This window comes from Lontra canadensis, unplaced genomic scaffold (genome assembly GCF_010015895.1).
Source record: "Lontra canadensis isolate GAN:19392208 unplaced genomic scaffold, GSC_riverotter_1.0 scaffold189, whole genome shotgun sequence".
NCBI classification, from domain to species: Eukaryota; Metazoa; Chordata; class Mammalia; order Carnivora; family Mustelidae; genus Lontra; species Lontra canadensis.
Window position 1 is genome coordinate 1,014,040 of NW_022631183.1, and position 20,053 is coordinate 1,034,092.

Here is a 20,053-nt window from a genome sequence, read left to right on the forward strand (position 1 = left end):
TCAAAATTCAAGTCCTCCACAATATTTACGTATTACCAATTTTTAAAAAGGGGCATTTTTAGCAGTTCCCCTACATCTAGTCCGGCATTGTGAGACAGTAGACGGGTGCGGGGAGGGTAGTCAGAGAACTTGTTTCTATAGTTCACTTCTTCAAGTCAAGAGGAATAAGGCTCAAGTTGCTGCACCCAAGGAACTGACTTAGAGAAGCCCCATCGGCACCTACACCTGATTTAGAGGGTGAGACCCTGGCCCCAGGCCTGAGCCTGGTGCCAGCATAGATAAGCCTTTTTTGAAGGAGTAAGATTTGGGGTAAAGATGAGCGTATTTTTCATATCAATAGTTTGTGACCAGAAAGCACACTGTAGGGGCGCCTGGGTGGCACAGTCAGTTAAGCTTCCAACTCTTGGTTTCAGCACAGGTCGTGGTCTCTGGGTCATGAGATCACGCTCAGGGCAGAATCTGCTTAGGATATTCTCTTCCCTCCCCCTCTCCCTTTGCCCCTCTGTCTCTGTCTCTCTCTCAAATAAATCATAAAAAGTAAAGAAAAAAAGAAAGCAGACTGTACTGGTTTCAAAACATATCCACAAATTCTTCGACAATCCCTCCACCAAGAAGTAGTCTAAGTCTGCTCCCCTTGAACCTGGTCAGGGCTTAGTAACTAACTCTCTTCTCACAAACAGAATGTGGTAGAAGTGACTTCTGAGGCTAGATCATAAAAGACAACTCAGCATTTTCCTGGCCCCCTCTCAGGATCCTCCCAGGCAAAGTCCTTGGCCCTTAACCCCAGCTAAGCTCCCAGATGAGAAGAGCCAGCAACAACTTCTAGACAGGTCAAGAGGAAACTTTGAAGTGATCCAGTCCCAGCTACCGTCTGACTGCTTAGCCACCCTGTGACCAAAAGGACAAGAAAGATACTAACCTCCTAGCTGAGCCCAGTCAATCCCTGGGACTGTGAGAGATAATGACAAAGAATTGTTGCTGTCTGAAGCCACCACATTTTGGGGTGCTTCATCAGGCAGCGACAGAGGCCTGAAACAATGTGCCCCAGGCAGCTGGAAATGGGAGGACTCAGAAAAATCAAGTGACCTTCCCTAGTCCCCAGAGCTTATGAGGAACAGAGCCAGGATTTTAACAAATATCAGGATGAAAATGAAAAGCCATTTTCTTTCCACAACAACAGACATGTCACTAACGGGAATTCCAGCTAACCTGCCATTTTCTTCCCCAAGTGGGCACTTTTCGGAGCACTTTACGTGAGGAGTTCCCTGAAACCTTACCCCATGAGGACAAGTATTCTTATTAGCCCCATTTTATGGCTGGGGAACCTGAAGCAAAAGGAGGTTAATAAATTTGCCCAAAGTCATAGAGCTGGGAGGTCTACCCTTCAGAGTACTCCAGAGCATGGCCTCTTTTTTTTTTTTTTTAAGATTTTATTTATTTGACAGACAGAGATCACAAGTAGGCAGAGAGGTAGTCAGAGAGAGAGAGGGGGAAGCAGGCTCCCCGCCGAGCAGAGAACCCAATGTGGGGCTCGATCCCAGGACCCTGAGATCATGACCCGAGCCGAAGGCAGAGGCTTAACCCACTGAGCCACCCAGGTGCCCCCAGAGCATGGCCTCTTAACCAAGATGCCGTACATGGTTGAACCTTCAGCACCGACTCCCTGCGTCAAGAGAAGAGAACCAAGGACAGCCCTTAGGCACTGTACCCTTTCCAAGGGGTCAAAAGAAGAGCCAGTGACAGAACGACAGAAGGAAATGGGAGGGGAAAGAACCAAAGAGAACACACACATCACTGGAAGAACCATAGGCAGGAGACACAGCGCAGCCTCAGTCTTTAAGGGTGAACGGGTCCACGGCAATCCAGCCATGACCCCTTCCCCAAACTCACAGTTGTCAGTCACAAAGTCTTCCAAAAAAAAGGAATCTTTGACCCACAGAATAAAGAGTAGCGCTCACAGAGGATCATCCTCTGAGACACAGGGCCAGAGAAGCACTATTGTGCCTCTCTACTTTCCTCGTCTGATGACAACATGCGCCAGAGGGCCTGGGTGGCTCAACTGGTGACAAGTCTGATCTTGGCTCGGGTCTTGATCTCTGGGTTCTGGGATCAAGCCCCAAGCTTGAGGCGGGGGTGGGAGGGGTGGGGGGTGTCTCTGCTCAGCAGGAAGTCTGCTTCTCCCTCTTCCTCTGCTCCTTCCCCCACTCACGTGCGCACGTGTGCGCGTGCGCGTGCTCTCTCTCTCTCTCTGTCTCTCATATAAAATCCAATAATAATAATGACAACACGCACTCTTCCTCTAGAATGACTAGGCTATTATCTAACTTCAGAGATGAGAAAAGTAAAATTATGTACCTACTTTAAAAAAATATAGTTTGTGAGCTTGGCCTAATGAAGAGCATCAAACCTCTGGGAACTTCTATCCACTTGACATGATCCCTTAACAGAGGAATCTAAAACCAATGCCTTTAATCCTTACTCTGTACAACAAGCTCCAGGCCTAAGGCTCATTCACCAGAGGCCCTGAGGCTGTGCCACCACACACAAGAAGCAAGGAGCCCACAACCAGTGTGGGCAAAGTAAAAGCTGGCGTGGGGGGGCACTGGCAGAGGTGAAAACAATATTCCCAAGGGAACTAGTCTCAGCTCCAGCTCCCACTTGCCCTGTTAGATGAGTGCACACCACGCACAGCAGAAACCTACTCAGATAATTTGCATAATGAGAAACAAAGACAGGAAGCTCCCTCCCAATCTGGGGACCATCCATGTGCCTCCCTTCAACTTACAAGTTAGATTCTTTCCCAGTAGCAAGAAGCTTCTCTCAGAAGTGGTAATGTTTTGCTTGGCCCAGAGTATGATTCCACCTGCCTCCATATCCTAGGCTCTTCCCAGTAATGGCCTGAATCACTTGGGCCGAGCTCTGGGAAGTGCCATCCAAAAACCAGTACTTGGCCAAGACAATTTAACATGCACGTCACTAGGGGGCCTCGTGAATGTTACTAGCCTTTTTGGAAAAAGCATTCCCTTTTGCAGATGAAACCTGGAATATGGGAGAGGCTTTCTTGGGGAGGGGGATGGTGGCTAAATGTTTTACCTAAAAGAACTGGACCTGAGAGGAATTCAGCCAGATTTGTCATAAGCAGTTCTAGCCTCTAAGGTCCCTGTCCCAGGCCTTGTTCATTATCTTTCCACTAGGTCCACCAGACCTAAAGTCTGAGGAAGGGTTGGAAAGGTTGCACTAGAAATTTCTGGCAACTTCTCTGGTTTTGGGGAATAGGGACTGAGGACCAGCTATTACGATGATGACAAAAAAGCAAGTATGACAGCAGACCTAAGTAGGGAGCACAGAAGGGCAAGGTAGGAGAGTTGGAAACCCCAGGTAAGAGGTTCTCAGAAGGAAATCCACATGAATGAACGATGAAAAGGAAACCAACTAAGAGTAAGCAGTCAGAGAGGCTGCCTTTGGAAGCCCCAGTGCCCTTTGAAAGAAACTCTTCGCTTGTGGGCCTTAGCTTCATTCTGGACAGTTGGATCACATTGTGGTCCGAGATTCATTTCTTCCTTTAAAAAAAAAAAAATTCTTCTTTTTATTATTTCATTCCCTGACATCCAACCAACCAATGACCATCCTGGGAAAGCTACACCAGAGGCAGGCCTGCCGTTCTTTCTCTCATTCAGAGACAGGAAGTCAGACACGTCAGATCTCTTTAATCTACCTGTTCAGTCCTGACTGGTAAATAAACTCTCCTCTCCAAAACCACACAAAGCTCCTCCAAAAGAGAGTCCTCAGTGGCGCAGTGTTTGTCAAGTTCATCACCGGCCTAAGGAGCCGTAGTGAGGCCCTGTACTGAGATTATACTTCTGGCCACAGGCACGAATGGAAGGGACTGACTCCAGGGAGCTGCGTGCCATGGCCTTGTGCAAAGTGGTGACGGGTGGTCCTTAGGCACTCTGAGCTAGAGGAGCACCTCCCCTTGAAAGCCACCCCAACCCTTACCCAATATATTAGCCAAGCAGATGGAAGACAATGCCTCATTTCAGTGATATGGTAGAGGATGAACATGCCAAAGAGAGACATGAAGAAACACTAGGATCCCCCTCCCCACCCTCTGAGGAAATAACACCACAACGTAAGAACCAGTCCTGGCCTCCAGAAGCGCCCAAGCTGCCTACGAGGCCAAGAGGTACAACAATGCCTAACTTGCGGTCTCCGCTTACTACAGATGACAACCAGCCATACGTCTTCCGTCTCAAGGTACTCAGCCTGCAGCATGAGCAGCTCCAAGTAACCACGTCCAACTGGACACTCCAGGGAGAAACCCGAACAAGGAACATCCTAAAAACTCCCACGGCAAAGTGAAACTGAAGAATCGTTTGCAGAATGCCAACTAACCAAAAGACGGAAAGGAAACGCAAGCCAAAATATTAACATGTGTGAGGGAAACCACCCAGTCATAATTCTAAAATTCAAGAAAAGAGAAGAATTACGCACAAAACGCTATGAACTATCAAGGGGGGTAAAGAACTGAACAGAAACATGACAGAGAAGCCAAATTCTGCCTATTATCAAAATGTCTGAGGATACTTTCTATGGTTGCTCTAGTCCCTTAGTCTAGGCTGTCATCTGAGGAAACTTGAAATTTATCTACGGCCAAAGTGGGCAGTCGAGAAAGCAAAAAGACCCACTCTCCCTTCTTTCTCGGCAATAGCCATTACTCAAATATTTACTTTATCATATGTTAAGTTACTGCCCTCCAAAGATCTTCTAGTCAGGGAAAGGAGATAAGATACTGACCTGACCTATCAAAAGGTAATTAACAATGCATGGCATTAAATGATAAGTGTCATATACGTGGTACAGGCCATAGATACTAAGACTCTAAGAATGAGAAAATAACAGGAGAACTTGAGCTTAGGGATATGTGGCAAGCCCAGAATCTGAGGGTTAATAATACCCAACAAATATTTAGAGGAAGAAGCCAAAGCAAAGAGTCTCTGTCCTACAAACATTTAAGGAGCAAAGATTCATACTTTCATCAGGTTCCGCACATCAATCAATTATGTAAAATTAAAATTCAGTCCCACAAACTCCAAAAATGCCACCTGTTGTATGCCCACACCTGTACCCCACTGTCCCTGGTCAGCCATGAGATCCACACCGAACCCAATGTAGAAACAAAGAAAGAATATGAATGATGCAGTGTAAACCTATCCCCAGAGTTGGAAACCCCCAAATCAAAGCAGGATGAACCAGGGACCTGCTTTCTTTGGGAAAAAAAAAAAAAAAGAGAGAGAAAGATGAAGGAAGGAAGGAAGGAAGGAGAGAGAGAGGAAAGAAAGAGAAAGAAAAGAAAAGGAAGGAAGGAAGAAAAAGAGAGATGGACATTTCCAGCTATTTTCCAGGGACTTTGAGCAGCTCCTCCTAAGAAAACTTGGAGTATGGATCTTAGTCATCCCATTTGTGAAACAGCAGCAGTATCTACCTGTGGGCTTCTCAGAATACTGACCAACCGAGACCCATGGGTACATGAAGACTGATAGCCTACTTGGGACTTCCACAGGACCAGCATTCAGACCCTAAACTCACATGAACTTCCCTACACTGAAACCACACACATAACCCACGCCCTTCTCATCACCACTCCCACCAGCCCAGCCCGGGGCTCTCAAGTGGAGATAAATAGGAACATATGGGTTAAAAATAGAGTGGTTGGTGAAAATTTTCCCCTTGCCTGCCTTCAGTCCACTTCTAGAACTTAAAATTTTCACTTACTAGGCTTCCTGCTCACATTGGTCTAGTCAGATTTTGTTAATAAGTAACTATTTTAAACATTTATTATTGGGGCCCTATGTTAATCATTCTACATGTATTACCTCATTTAATAGGAACAGCTATCCTATTAAGTGTTCTATCATTATCCCCATTTTATAGGAAACTAAGACTCAGAAAGTAATTTGCCCAACATCGCTCAGCTAGAAAATGCAGAGGATGGCTTCCAAATCCAGGCGCATTTGGCTGTAGAGCCCAAATTCTTGGTCATTACACACACTAAATAGACTTTTAAAATTTTTTTAAGGAAGGGCATCTATGAAAAACCTTCAGCTAATGTTGTACTTAATAGTGAAAGTCTGAATCCTTTCCACCATGACTAGAACAAGGATGTTTGTCCTCTCCACTCTAATCAACACTGTCCTTGGCAGTCCTAGCCAGTGCAATAAGGAAAGAAAAAGAACAAAAAAAAAAGGCAAAAAAGAAAAAAGGCAAACAGGAAAAGGAAAACTGTCTTTTTTTTCACTGACAACTTAGTCATAGAAAAAAATCCTAAGAGACCTACCAAAAACAGTTACTAGAACTAACAAGCAAATGTCTTAAGGTCACAGGATACAAAATAAGTGCTTTATAAATTACATTTCTATATGCTAACAATTAATAACTGGCAAGCAAAGCTAAACAAAAATACCCTTTACGGTAGCATCAGGAAAACATGAAATACTTTGGGATAAATTTAACAAAATATGTGCAAGACCCATCCACCAGTAACTACAAAACATTACTGAATTGCTTTTAACATAAGCCTTCAAATAGTACTTACAGAATTACAAATAAAGTCATCAGCCTAGCATTCGAGACAGTCGAAAATATTACCCTCATCTTCCTCTCTAGACTCCTTACCCATTTCTCCCTGTCATTCTGGTTATTTTGTATACTTTAAGTATACCCCTCTGCGGAAGAGAAAGTGGCTCTCTCCCCATGCAATCAATTTAATCAATCATTTCATCCCTCTCTATCTCTAAACCACCTCTACCTCAACTATCTCTGAGTATTAGAATCCCATCTCTAACTGCTTCTCCTTTAATCCTCTAAATATGATATTCTTTTCCTCTGAGAGGCTTCCCCTACTCCCCAAAGTCCCCTGCTGGTGTGTCTCATGGCAGTTATCACATTCTGGATTGAAGTGCCACTCTTCCTTTGTACCTCCAGATTGTAAATTGTTTGATGAGAGGGACTGTGTCTGATACAACTACCCGAAACCCCTCGTTCTTGAAGCAGAGCACCTACATTGAATTATTTGTGGAAGCAAACATTTGAAAGATGGACTTGAAGCAAAGCTCTTTTAGTAATACGACTTCAGGGACACCAAAAGGCATCATCGTCGTAATCGAATTAATGACGTCCTGACTCTCCCAGGGGCTGGACCAGGTATTCAGCCATGCAGTGACTTTTCCTCTCACTCAGTCTGGAGGAATGTTAGCCCAGTTTGGCTTTTGTTAGTTGGAACGATATCAAGATCAAGACCAAGTAAAACATCCGAGCCTAAAGGACAAAGACAGATCCTCAGTCTGAATAAACAGATCACGGAGGGAAAGAGAAGGGGGGGGAAGCCAATGTCATCAGCACAAGGCGGGAAATCTGTGAGAGCAAAAGAGGACCATTAAAGATTCTGTTTCTGGAGGCAGGATAAAAAACAACTCAAATACCACATCTTGGGGGTCTGTGTTGCTAGTGGAAGACGGAAACCTCCAGGATGCTCTGCCACTCTGGAAACATCTGCAAGGGTAAATGGAGTATTCACCATATCCAGCTCAGCCCTGGAGGCAAGCTGCACAAGCAGGTCCTGAGCAGAGGCACAGGGAGGAGCTAACCGGCTCTGTCCCAGAGAAGGTCCCTGGAGAGGCTACCTGGAGCTCACTCGGAGCACAGAGTGGGAAGGGAACGTTGCTGCAGAATGGAGCTCATATGCCACACTTGGCCAGACACAGCTAGCCAGAGAAAGAAGGTTCCTTAACTTAACCTCATTTCATAATTATCGAAAAATATCACAGCTGATTAACAACAAATGCTCTCTGTCAATGTGACTCTCTGTCTTTTGACCCCAGATTGGCAGAAGCTTCCCAGCTCTTTGCCTGAGTATAGGATGTCCTCTCACAGGTCATTCTAACGCCTTTTAATCAGCCTCCACATTTGCTAGGGTTCCTACAGCTTTCCACCAAGCTCTAGTTCACCAAGATTCACCTGGGTGCACTGTTGTTTTTAAAGGCGTCTAGGGGCACACCTGGGTGGTTCAGTTGGTTAAGCATCTGCCTCCGGCTCAGGTCATGATCCCAATATCCCACATGGAGCCCCACACCAGGCTCCTTGCTCAGCAGGGAACCTCCTTCTCCCTCTCCCTCCACCCCTCCCCTGCTTGTTTTTTCTCTCTCTTTCTCTTTCCCCCCTCTGTCAAATAAATATATAAAATATTTTAAAAAATAAGAATCTATGTTCACAAACCTATCACAATTCAACACTTCCACCAGCCAATTCACCTACTTTCCTCAGTTTACTAAAGCGTTCCCTATATCATCTCTTGAAATTCATAAACTCACTTTATTTCTATATACTAATTCCAGTAAGTGAGTGGGAAAGGAGGGTTAATTCCTAGAAACGAGTAAGACAAAAATCCCCATTTCATACGCATGCATCCAAACTCAAAATCTGGAGGGAAATTTCTCTTACCTTTGGCTCAAATTATACCACCACCACGTCAGGCCTTCAAAAGAAAGAACCCAGAACCAGTTGTTGAAGATGACACAGGGAAAAACTTCACTGATATTGTCATTCCTTTTCCAAATTAGTGGGCAAAATTGCCAGATGCCACTAAGCCACCAGGATTTAGAGGGTTAAAATTTTCCACTGTTGCCCTTTTTTTCCCCTCAGTATTCAAGTGGCAATTCCCTGACACTCTGAAATTTTAACACTGCATTCAAATCCGTTACCTTAAACGTACTTCAAAGCAAGATTCAAGTGGATAATTCCCCCTAGAATTGTACCAGCCTATAGGAATACAGTCAGTCAAAATCAAACTCTTCATCAGCAACTGAAGTCTTTGGGTTTGCCTTCTAAATGAAAATCAAAGCAATCACGCACTGTGGGGTTTTCTCTTTGCACATATGGAAGCATGTGATTTTCCTCGTGGATTCTGCTGTGAGGTTATTGAGAGAGAGAAACAGTAAGAATCGTGGTACGGGCAGAGGGGCTGCCCTAAGCTCAGGGACAAATCATTGCATCTCTCTCTTGGGCATCCCAGTGAAGACTCCTCCCAAAATTTCCTGTCACACAAAACTTCTTAATGGCAAAGTATCTGAAAAACACCTTGGTATTTTCATACTTGAGCCTAGGGTTACATTTGTGAGGTAGGGTAGTGATTAAGATCTTGGGTTAAGTCAAATATATACTTATGTATAGATAGATACATATATATGTACGTGCCTATACAAATATATACATACACATACATATGTATATATATGTATTGCCTGGGGAAGAATTTACCATAAAATTGACTTAATGGCAAAATGAACACTCTCCGTCTGTTAAGAGAAAAACCTAAGACTACTTTGACAAACGTTTTGCTTTTAGAGAAATACACATTTCAAGAATATGTTATTTTTCAATTGCCTTATGGATTAGGTAGCTGAGCACAGGAGTGAGAGGGAGACTTTTGACCGTATATTCATATGCACTTTCTGGATTGAGGCATATAAATATATTACACATTCAGAAAAGTAAATACAATTTTAGAAAGGGAAAAAAAAAACCCTAACGGTGCATTTGCTATTAGGAAATAGAATGAAAATGTCCTAGATGATGAAAAATGGAAAAGAGGATTGGGACCAAGAAGTTAGTCACCTAGTTAGTTAACATACCATCCTCTCTAGCTCCCAAAATATTTGTTAATTCAAATGGAGAGTTGTTTTATTTTTATTTTTGTTTTGAGGGTGAGGGAGTGGTAATCTACTCTCCAAAAAAAAAAAAAAAAGAGAGAGTCCTCTCCAGCAAGACCTTTAGTCTCTGTGGCTCAAATCCCATTAACACTAATCAGCACAATGATTAAACACATTGTGGTTAAGTACTCTAGTTGATAACGACTCCTTTGGAAAAAAGGTTCCCATAGCGACAGGTAAAGGCTATCATCAAACTCAGCTTTTCAGAACTAAGACTTGGTGTCACAGATCCGAGAGTTAAGATTGTTTTAGTATTAATCGGGAGGCTTGCTTTTTTAACTTCACTTGACTTCATCCTTTCAAAAGACACTTGAGAGTCCCTGTACACATCAGACACAGTACCAACATGGTGGGGGGGGGGAGGCTGGAGAGGTAGGAAAAAGACCTCAAAGATAAGATATGGTTCCCGCCCCCAAGAATTGCAATTGGCTGAGGAAAGGAGGCACCAAGAGAACTAATGATATTATCATGGCAATTCTACCCCTAAATCTATGGCCAAGCCTCGTCCTCACAGCTAGGAATGGTCAGTTTCTAGACTAGTTTCACTTTCCCATCTTTAAGCTGTAGCACAGCTGGGTTTCCAGCTGGCGGGGGAAGAAAAGATTCTTTAAATAAACAGCATTTTAAAAATATGCAGTCGCTTTTGCTATGCTGAATTTTGTGAACCACCTTCCTCTAATATGTGATTCTGGTTGTCAAATTAAATAAAACTATCCTAAAGGATGTAAAGCCACCACCACCACCACCACCCCAACCCCCCGCCCCGGGGGAATACACCTTTTCCATCTTTAACAACAAAGAACACTATACATTGGAAGAAAACTGTAAATCAGAAAGTCCCAAAGGAAGAATGATCTTTTTTTTTTTCTTAAGCTATCTGCTGTGTCTATGCAACAAGGAAACAGCTTAAAACCATATATATAGGAAAGCAACAAGATAGGGTGTGATTATACCAAAATATGTGCAACCATCGTTAAAAATGCAGGACTGGTTGCAGAACAGGATGCTTTTATAGCATTGTACAGAGTTGCTAATCCTGAAGACTGCTTTCTCTTTTTCCTCTTTTTCCTCTCCACAAAAGGCACAGAAAACACCTCCCTGTATGCAAGCTTTTTAGAAATGCAAAGATTTTACTCAACTCTTTACCACCAGAGGTAGTAATTTTGGATGAATGATACACATGAGATCTATAAAAATACCCCTCTGACAGATATTGTTATCCCAGCCAGACTTCACAGGCTTCAAATCAATATTACACAATAGCAGTGAAATTAGCCATTCGTGAGGACCTTCTACAAAGGGTCTAGCATGACCCCTCATTGATGCTACTGAGACATGTGCTAACTTTTAAACTCAATATCCCTCCATAGGATACATTGTCCCAAAGTCCTAACCCACCCTAAGACACCTTTCTAGATGATCTCCCCAGGAAACACAGCTCTCTGAATCCAGACACATTCAGAGCTGAAACTGGCTAAACAAAGTAACAATTCAACCACAGTTGCTCAATATAACAGGCATGATGACAGTTTCTGAGTGCCAGTTTCCCTATTTTGCAATGGGCAAATCTGCTCCAAGGAGAAAATGTTCCCAATGACCCTGTGGCCCAGAGGGCTTTCTTTAGAGATAGAAAACAGAAAATGAATTTGTTAGTTATTTCCTGCTGAGCACAAGGAAGGTGTTGTGGTTAGTTAGGATGATTTTGTTTCCTTATTTAATATACCATCACCAGGACGTGTTTTCCTTAACCCCATGGTAGAAAATAAGAAAATGCAGTTTACGCTCTTCTGACATATAATTCCCAGTTCCACAAATTTCCTCTCACAAATATGTCCTTTAATTTCGAATTCCCTTATATAAAGCTCCCCCCTCCACAAACTGACACCGACTTAGGCGCTATCAACTCAAAGCCAAATTGTTTGCATTCTGAAGTGTTTATTTACTTCCATGCTTGTTTCTGTCTCTTGACAATTTACAGCATGGGATGGCCTTCTCTTCAGAAGGGATCTCTTTGGGCACTTTCTGAGAACTAGACCCACACATGCCACTTCCATCAAATGAGGTGATCATAACCTGAAAGTAGAAAATATCTCTGACCCCCACATCTCTCGTGATCTCCACATTCAACTCTTCAACTCCTCAACTCTCACCACGACAAACAAGGTATAATTGCAAAGGAGGGAAGGGGGAAAGTAGGTGGAGGAAGACAGGGGATTATCTGACAAAGACCATGGGGTCTCAGTGGACCAGACCAGGGATTATGTAGTGATGTGCACTGTGCATACGCGGGAGCAACTCACGGAGAACCAAAACAGAAGCTGTCCTTGGACAAGGTTCAATAAATGTTTTTACTATCTATTTCCCGCTGCACAATACAGTTCCACAGCTCCCTATGGGATCTCACATAAAATACTTAACAGAATAAAAAATCAGAAACTCTTAACTGCTCTCGACTTGTCCTCATAAAACAGGGAAGAGCATAAAACCAACATGAAGGAGCAGTCAACAGTATTCCTCAGAACAATGTCAGAGAGAGAAATCACTCTTACCACCCAAGTTTCTCCCTCCTCATTAAGATACTTCAAGAGTCTTCTGATTAAAGTGGCCACAGTTTAACATAATGCCTGGATACCCAACCACTACTACTAAATTAAAATTTTGTCTTTTGAAGGACAGGGGTGGGGGAGGAGGAGAGAGGAGGAAGGCTTCCAAAACGCAAAAAGGCATTGATCTAAAAAGGGGAGGGCAGCAAAACTTCCCATGAGCTGTTCCACATTCTTTGCTTCCCAAAGCCTATATAGACCCAATTGGTAACCTGGTAAACATGCCAACTTCGATGACCTCCGGGACATCTGTCATAATTCAGTGATTACACAGCCCAGAGTCACACAGCAAGCACCCAATTTAGCCTGAGACGGGACAAAAAGAAGCCCCAACAGGAATAAGCCCAAGACCAGCCAGCACCAAATACTCCAGTATGGGGGCGATTTGGTTTGAAATATCTCACTGAGAAGTAAGTGCGTTCAGGGAGGAGAAACAAAAGCTCTTAAACAGATACTTCTTTGACTTTGAACATGGGAGACCTCCACTCTCGGCTACAGAGATCTACACACTTGTGTTGTTTCTGAGCGCCTGCATTCCCGTGCAGCCCCAACATCATGAAGACGGCAGATGCAGTCCACACATCCTGCCAGTAAGATGTCAGAGCTTGAGCTTACGGCATTCAGCAGAAGTAAGTTACTCTATTTCGTTGTCATCCCTATCAAGAGACCTAGTCAAATCTCCCAGAAACGGCCAAAAGAGGTGTCCACTCCCCGGTCCTGGAGGGTAAGAGAAGACTGGGCTAACCGCTTAGCAAAGACAGGCAATCACGAAGGAAAAAACACCCCGAGCCACATGGAGGACGGAAAACAGTAGCAGAAAAAGTCCAACTCTGCCTGCGCCAGCGGTGGGGATGAGCAGAACCGGAGCCCCGGAGAGGAAGGAGGGGGCGGGGGCCGTCATTCCCTAGGAGAACTTGTAAGCGGAGGCCTTCACGACCTGGGAGTCTGCCCAGCTGCTCCTGCAGACCCTGGTCAGTCGGAGCGAGGCAGGCCCATGGGAGCAGAGCGGGCAAGGCCTCCGAGGGTCACTCCTGACTCACCGAGCCTCGGGCCGGCACCACCCGGACTTCGCCGTTTTTCCTGCCGCTACTGGGCTATGATGGCAGCTTTCCAGCTCTACATGCCATACATCAGCCGCAGATCGCTGCTGGCCCAGGCCAGCGCCTTCCCCCACCCCCCACCCCGGCACACTTTGAGCCTGATCCTCCTTCTCCCCAACCCCCACCCCCTCACCCATCCGCGCCAGGTGCCCTGCCCAGGGACGGCCCCACCCCCCACCCCCAGCAGCCGGGCGCTGCCAGGCCTGGGCACCTGCAGCACCTCCCCGCCCCACCCCCATTCTCCACCACCTCGCCCCTCCCCCCTTTCTCCAGCAGAGAGGAAGGGGGCGACTCACCGCAGTCAGTGCACAGGATCTTTCCCACCTCTTTCTTGAGGTTTTTGCCGTTGGTGTCAATAGGGGCAAAGGCCGTCTTAAAGACTAAGGGCTGCTCAGTGGGCTCCAGGAAAAAGATGTAGCGCTGGTTCCTTTCGAGCGGCGCACAGGAGCCCACGCTGATCACCTGCTCGCGCTGCAGCCCCCCGCTCCGGAGCGGCCACTTGTCCAGCACCTTCACCAGCGCCACCCGACTCGAGCTGGGTGGCTCGCGGGTGCTGTTGGAGCTGGAGCCGCTGGCCGGGGCCAGCCCCTGTACCTTGCCCTCCACCACCACCGGTGCCTTGTACGCCTGGTCCTGCACTGACTTGAGGCTAGGCGAGTAGCAGGCGAGCGACACACCGAAGAGCAGCATGGAGAAGCCGGGGGCCGGGTCGCGCCTCATGCCGCCGGCGGCTGCGGCTCGAGAGCGGGCGGCGGCTCTCCGGGCTGCGGGGCTGCGGGGCTGCGGCTGTTGCGGCGGCCGCGGCTCTGGGGGCGCAGCGGGACGGGAGGAGATGCTGCTGCTGCTGCTCCTGCTGCTGCTCTCGCTGCTGCTGCTGCGGCTGCTGCTGCTGCTGCTGCTCTCGCTGCTGCTGCTGCGGCTGCTGCTGCTGCTCCTGCTGCTGCTCCTCTCGCTGCTGCTGCTGCTGCTGCTGCTGCTGCTGCTGCTGCTGCTGCTGCTGCTGTCGCTGTAGCTGCTGCACCGAGCCTTCTCCAGTGGCGGCGGCGGCAGCGCTGAGCAGCAAACCTGCCGCATCTGGCCAGGCCATTTGGGGGGCTCCGCCGCTCCGCCGCCGCCGCCTTGGGAGGGGAAACAGAGCCCGCTAGAAAACCGGAAACAGCGTAACGTTAGCGCCTCGTAGCCCTCCACCGGCAGCCGGGGGAGGCGGCCCAGCTAGGGCAGGGGGCAGGCGGCTAGCCGGCCGCGATGCGCAGCGCAGAGCGGCGCGGCGCTCCCACCCTGCGCGCCAGGACCTGGAGGAGGATGCGGAGAATAGGATGCCCGCCCACTTGCTCTCTCGCGCCCCCTCTACCCCCGGACCAAGTGAGGAGCGCGGCTTCTGCAGGGGAAGCTCGGGACTGCACTGCTTTAGCGCCCGATGTCGCGGCCCGCAGGAATCGTGCTACCTTTGCTCTTGCAATTTATGGGCAGGACAGTGGGACAGTGCGGGAGGAGAGGGCGGAGTAGAGAAAAGGGATCCTGGCACCGTCCTATGAACGTGGGAGTGGGGCACAGGGCGTGTCCCTGCCTTTGGCCAGGGGCTGGAGCAGCCTGGGAGATTACCACGCTCGGTGTGGCGGGCCAGCCTTCCGCCTCCTAGGTTACCCACTTCCCCGGGAGGACCTTAGAGGCCGGCCCCTAATGGGGCCCACGTGTTCGGCCCTGCCACCGCCTGGTGAGCTCTAGGGATCCGAGTTGAGGTGGAGAAGGGTTCCAGACGCGTCATTTTGGAAACAGTTAGGGCTACGTGAAGTCTTTTCTTGGCATTGAGGACGCCCATTGAGGCTGGGCGAGGGTCCAGTGCCCAAGACTCTGGGCTTTCAGCAGCGGCCAGGCTGGACAGGCTACATGCCGTACAACCTCACCTTCTTTAGAAAAGCTGTTCCCTAAAGCAAGTGGGGGCTTCTTGGGAGCCAACTCGAGAGCCAGAGTCTGTCAGGGCCAGAGGCTGCTCCAGAAGAAATGGTTTCTTTTGTTTTAAAGTCTGGTCCTTGCAAGGGACAAGAGAGTTCGATCCACTGGAGCCAACGTCCGATTTTAAAAAGCAAATCCACAATCTGTTCTCCTCCTATCAATAAGGATCTAGGGAGTTTTCAATTTCCAGCTTATATCCTTGAAGGATGTGGAGCTCAGGAATTCTACTCAGGTCTTGGAGAATTTTATCCCTGCCGGGGCCCAGCAGGAAATGGGCCCAGGGATGTCTGGCTCAGGCTTGGACTGCTATTCTGTAAAGGAAGGACACAGCTATACCTTTCCTGTTGGCTGTCTAAGAGCCACCTCAAACTTAATATATCCAAAGACAACAGCATTATTTCTCCCACACCACTCCAAATTCCCTATAATTGTTCATGGCAGTGTTTTGTATTTGGTCACCTGATCCATTCCAATAAGTCCCTTAGTCTCCTCTTATTCTCCCTCATCCAATCAATTACCAAGTCCTTCTGTTCTACCTTTAAAAAAAAAATCTCCGGTGTATCTAGCTCCTCTCCCACCCTGCTGTGAATGCCTTAGGTTCCAAGTGCTCATCATCTCTCACCTGAACCACTGCAAAACCTGCTAACCAGTTTCCCCACTGTTGGCCTCATCAGCCTCCTCCTGTCCTACCACAGTCAGAGTCATCTTGCTAAAAATAAAATGTAAATATGAGTTGGCCATGCCTCTGCTCTCAGGAGTCGATTCCAGGCTGAAGAGTCTGGGCTCCCTCTACCTAACCAGCTCTGCACCGTGGGAGCCAACCCCCTACTCTAGGAATCCAGCAAAATGTGCCTGTGTTTCTGCCTGTAATGTCTCCTGGGTCCAGAAGCCTCACCTTAGCCTTGTCCATCTGGAAGACTATTCCTTCCCCCAAGGCCCAGCTCAGCATTACACCTCATCCCTCCCTTCCTTACATCCAGTTCCATTCCGAGCACTGTACATATGACATGATGGAATTAATCCCTTCCTCTTCCGTGTAACCACGTGCCTCATACATGTTACTATAATGGTACTTACCTACACTAAAAACAGCTGTTAGTGGGTCTGCATTAGACCCATCAGGCCAGGTCCCTTAACAGCAGGGACCATGTCCTATTAGTCTTTGGAGCCCTATCCAAAGGGATGTCTGACACAGTGCCTGCCATAGAATAAAGATCAGCAAATCTTCCGTGAGGAAAGGAGGGAAGGAAGAAAAGAGTCAAAAGTCATCTATCTCTCTTGCAGGCATCTGGCCAATCTTCTTGGTCCCTTCAATGTCCCCCTTTACGTTTTCATGGATCACAATCTCCTACATCACAGAACACCTCTGTGAGGAATATTGCTAATTCCACCCTCTCCTTTTCCAGTGGAGCAAACAGTCCAAGGGAGGAAAAGTGACTTATTCAAGATCACACACATCCAGGACTATACTCAGTCTTCCATTTCTGACAACAGAATGGTGGTAAAGAGCTTGGGCTCTGGGGTCAAGCAGAGCTGGGTTTCAAACCAATTTTGTCATTTACTAACTTTGGAATGAGCTTGTTTTTCTCTCTGGGCCTTGGTTTCCTCATTTGTATAACAGAAATAATAATAGGGTCTACTTCGTCAAGTTGGTTTTTGCTCATGATGTATTTAATAAATATCCAATGAATGGCTCCTCTGAGACATGGTACCGGGCACTGGATATAGTGCAAGGAGCCAAGCTGATTCTGTCCTTGCTTGTAAAACACGTACTGTTGGGAAGACAACAGTAAACAAGCAGATAGATAGGTAACTAATTACATAGAGTGGTTCATCTCCTGAAGGAAATAAACAGGATGAAATGATAGGGAATAATAGAAAGGAAAGAGGGAAGGTATCCTTGGATCATAGAAAGCTTCTCTAAGGAGATAACATTTAAGCTGAAAGAGAAGGATTTGAAGGATGTGGATTATGTGAGATAACAAGTATAAAATTCTGAGAACAATGCCTGATGCAAAGTAGGGGCCAAAATTAATGTTGAATATTATTGATAACTTTCTTATACTACTGGTTTCCAAACTTAGAGCTGAGAATCTCTAGGTGCTCTGTAATTGATGTACACTTGGACTTTCGGTATATTAATAAATGCAATCTAACTTTTTCAATAGCAGATGCCACTGTGATGAATAAAAATGCACATTCTTCTCTCTTTTTTTCACGTACCCTGTTTAAAGTATAACAAGACATTGATAAGTATGAAGAACAGTGGAAAGATCTGTTATTTTTGTCTTTTTTTAAGTGATAAATATGTAAGTATTTGTAAAGCATAGATGACCTTTGAAAGGACAAAGCAGACACAGTGTTTCAACAACACTTGGCTCTGGGAAGGACACTGAGTGACCGAGGCATGGAGTGCAAGGACTATTCCCTTTGGTACCTTCTGCATTTTCCATCAGGTTTGTATACTACCTACTCAAAAAAAATGTTTGGGAGGATCCTCTAACTTCTCACCATTGCTAAATTTTTATCAAGTATGTTCTCAATCAAAAGCTACTTAAAATAGAACTGTTATTTTTTGGGATTCCTTTAAATTATTTTTACCTTTAAATGAGATTCTCTGGGTGCCTGTGTAGCTCAGTCATTGAGCATCTGCCTTCTGCTCAGGTCACGATCCTGGGGTTCTGGGTTCGAGCCCCGCATTGGGCTCCCTGCTCAGCAGGAAGCCTGCTTCTCCCTCTCCCGCTCCCCTGCTTGTGTTACCTCTCTCTGTCAAATAAATAAAATCTTTTTTAAAAAAATGAGCTTCTCATGCTAAAAAGCATTGGGAATTAGTGCATGATAATTTTACCCTCTTTAGAACGGATAAATTTTGAGATCCCAACAGACTACCAGAATTCCTGTGGTCACAGGAGTGGGGATTTAATGCAGAGACTTCTGAGGGGAAGAGAAGTACCTGTCCAGCTATTCTCAAGGTGTGATGTGTAATGAGGATAAGCTTCTGGAATTAGCCCCAAACATTCAGTATAGAGAAACATGGGATTTAATTTCCTAGCTGGATAACCCAATTCTGTATTGGCTCTTCCCTAGGGATCAAAGTGAATGAATAGGCATGTTTTAGAAAATAAACCTTCACATTCTGAACCTGCTAACTATTCATTGTGATTCAGTAATTGATAAAAAAAAATGATAGCCACCATTATTAATGGCCTACTGTCTGTCAGAAGCTTATGTTTATATATCTGTATCTCCACAACGTTGCATTTTACAAGTTGGAGAGACTTCTGGAGATTTAATAACTCACCCAAATGACAGGCAGAGTTGGGATTGCCATGCAGGCTTGTCCATGGCCAAAACACCTGCTTTGTGTGCGCCACCACACCAGCCCTCTCCCTCACCACGTGGTCACCTGAGATGGCTCTAATCTCTCCCAACCATTTCCACCAGTGGCAGACTATTTGAAATTTATGCCACCGGAGACCAAGGGGTGTAAGTATCACTTTACAAAAAGATGAGGAAAATTGAGACACTGAGAGAATTTAAGTGACTTTCCCAAGATCACAAAGCCAAGGGCTGGGCCAAGGTTTATCACAAACTCAAGCTCACATATTTGGAAGGTTGTTTTTGGTTTGTTTGTTTTTTTCTCTCTCTTTCATTTATCTTTATTTTCTCAGCTTTAGGGAGGTGTAATTGACAAAACTGTAAGATATTTACATATTTATTTATTTATAAACATATAATGTATTATTTGCCCCAGGGGTACAGGTCTGTGAATCATCAGACTTACACAATTCACAGCACTCCCCATAGCACATACCCTTCCCAATGTTCATAACCCAGCCACCCTATCCACCCCCACCACCCCAGCAACCCTCAGTTTGTTTCATGAGATTAAGAGTCTATTATGGTTTGTCTCCCTCCCAATCCCATCTTGTTTCATTTTTTCCTTCCCTACCCTCCAAATCCTCCACGTTGCCTCTCAACTTCCTCATATCAGGGAGATCATATGATAATTGTCTTTCTTTGATTGACTAATTTCGCTCAGCATAATACCCTCTAGTTCTATTCACATCGCCGTAAATGGCAAGATTTCATGTCTTTTGATGGTTGCATAGTATTCCATTGTATATATAATACCACATCTTCTTTATCCATTCATTTGCTGATGGGCATCTAGGTTCTTTCCATAGTTTGGCTATTGTGGACATTGCTGCTGTAAACATTTGGGTTACTGCATTTGTATCTTTAGGGTAAATACCCAGTAGTGCGATTGCTGGGTCATAGGGTAGCTCTATTTTCAACTTTTTGAGGAACCTCCATACTGTTTTCCAGAGTGGCTGCACTAGCCTGCATTCCCACCAATAGTGCAGGAGGGTTCCCCTTTCTCCGCATCCTCGCCAACACCTGTTGTTTCCTGACTTGTTAATTTTAGCCATTCTGACGGGTATGAGGTGATATCTCACTGTGGTTTTTGATTTGTATTTCCCTGATGCCGAGTGATGTGGAGCACTTCTTATGTGTCTGTTGGCCTTTTGTATGTCTTCTTTGCAGAAATGTCTGTTCATGTCTTCTGCCCATTTCTTGGTTGGATTTTTGTTCTTTGGGTGTTGAGTTTGATAAGCTGTTTATAAATTTT

The 20,053-nt window shown here is 45.9% G+C and overlaps 1 protein-coding gene across 3 annotated transcripts in view; it reads right to left on the reverse strand.

The window, feature by feature from the left end:
- Positions 1–14,922, reverse strand: part of NRG2 (neuregulin 2) — a 175,854-nt gene extending 160,932 nt beyond the window's left edge. For all 3 annotated transcript variants that reach the window (XM_032847559.1, XM_032847556.1, XM_032847557.1), the window contains exon 1: positions 13,764–14,922. In XM_032847559.1, the coding sequence (XP_032703450.1) occupies positions 13,764–14,541 (778 nt within the window). In that variant the 5' untranslated portion in view covers positions 14,542–14,922. The remainder of the gene's footprint in view (positions 1–13,763) is intronic.
- Between the last annotated feature and the right edge of the window lie 5,131 nt (positions 14,923–20,053).